General features: G+C 45.2%; 1 protein-coding gene across 1 annotated transcript in view; it reads left to right on the top strand.

Moving 5' to 3' along the window:
• PLG (plasminogen) overlaps positions 1-984 on the top strand; it is a 36,035-nt gene that overhangs the window by 11,649 nt on the left and 23,402 nt on the right. Inside the window, exon 7 of the mRNA XM_025049056.1 lies at positions 6-37. Within this exon, the coding sequence (XP_024904824.1) occupies positions 6-37 (32 nt within the window). The remainder of the gene's footprint in view (positions 1-5; positions 38-984) is intronic.

Genomic DNA, 984 nt, shown 5'->3' with positions numbered 1-984 from the left:
CTCAGACACCGCATGCTCACGGCTACATTCCTTCCAAGTAAGTCACCCTGGGGAAGCGATTCGATGGTTACAACTCTGCCGCTCCATGGGGCTTTTCATGTGATTTAGACATTTTCGCATTCCTCGAGACGTGAACGTATCTGATGTCTCTGACTTTCGAAGTTTGCATTTTCCCATGTGACTGCAAGGGAAGTAGGCACTCCTCTGCTCAAACTGAGGTCCACGGGAGAGTGACCACCCCTGAGAGTCGCTCAGAAGTGCAGAATCTCAGGCCCTCTGAAACCGAATCTGCATTATAACCGGAGTCCTGGCTGGTTCGTGTGAACATTAAAAACCGAGACACGGATACATCTCACTTGTGTATTTTTTAAATATTTCCCTCTGCTTTTTTATTTTTTTCCCTTTCATTCTAGTGAGATTTGAGGCTTCTTAACCTACAATCTGGGGTTTGGTGAATCCCTTAATGTTTTGTGTGCATCTTTGTGGGTCAGGATTCCTAACTTTCACAAACTCCTCAAAGAGGGGCATGCATTTGTAATAGGAACGAGTCCCCCCGATCTAGAAAACCTTACTCTGTTTCACTCGATCCTGCAGGAAAACTCTCTCTCTGCAGCTGCTTCTGATCTTTCTCTTCAATTTATGGCTGCCGTAGGACCGGAACGGCACTCATAAAAACGTCTAAGAAATGAGACTAAGCCACAGATTTCCCTGTGAAAAACAGCTCCACGAAATTTCTGTACCTCACATTCCGAATCGTTAACTTAAAACACAGCTGTTGCCATCTTTCATTAAAGAAGAAATACAGGAAAGGCTCAAGACCCACAAATGGGTAAAAATTCACTTCCAGGAAATAGAAGAAAATAATTGCTTAAGCCACTGCTGTTCCCTTGTCCATCCTGGCTAAGCATTTACAGTCTCAGAGAGGGACATGAAATTCACGCGGAGGGCTGGTCACGAGGCATGGCACGCAGCTATCACAGTCTC

This window comes from Pteropus alecto, unplaced genomic scaffold (genome assembly GCF_000325575.1).
Source record: "Pteropus alecto unplaced genomic scaffold, ASM32557v1 scaffold195, whole genome shotgun sequence".
Classification (NCBI taxonomy): domain Eukaryota; kingdom Metazoa; phylum Chordata; class Mammalia; order Chiroptera; family Pteropodidae; genus Pteropus; species Pteropus alecto.
This window is presented reverse-complemented; position numbering and strand designations above follow the sequence as displayed.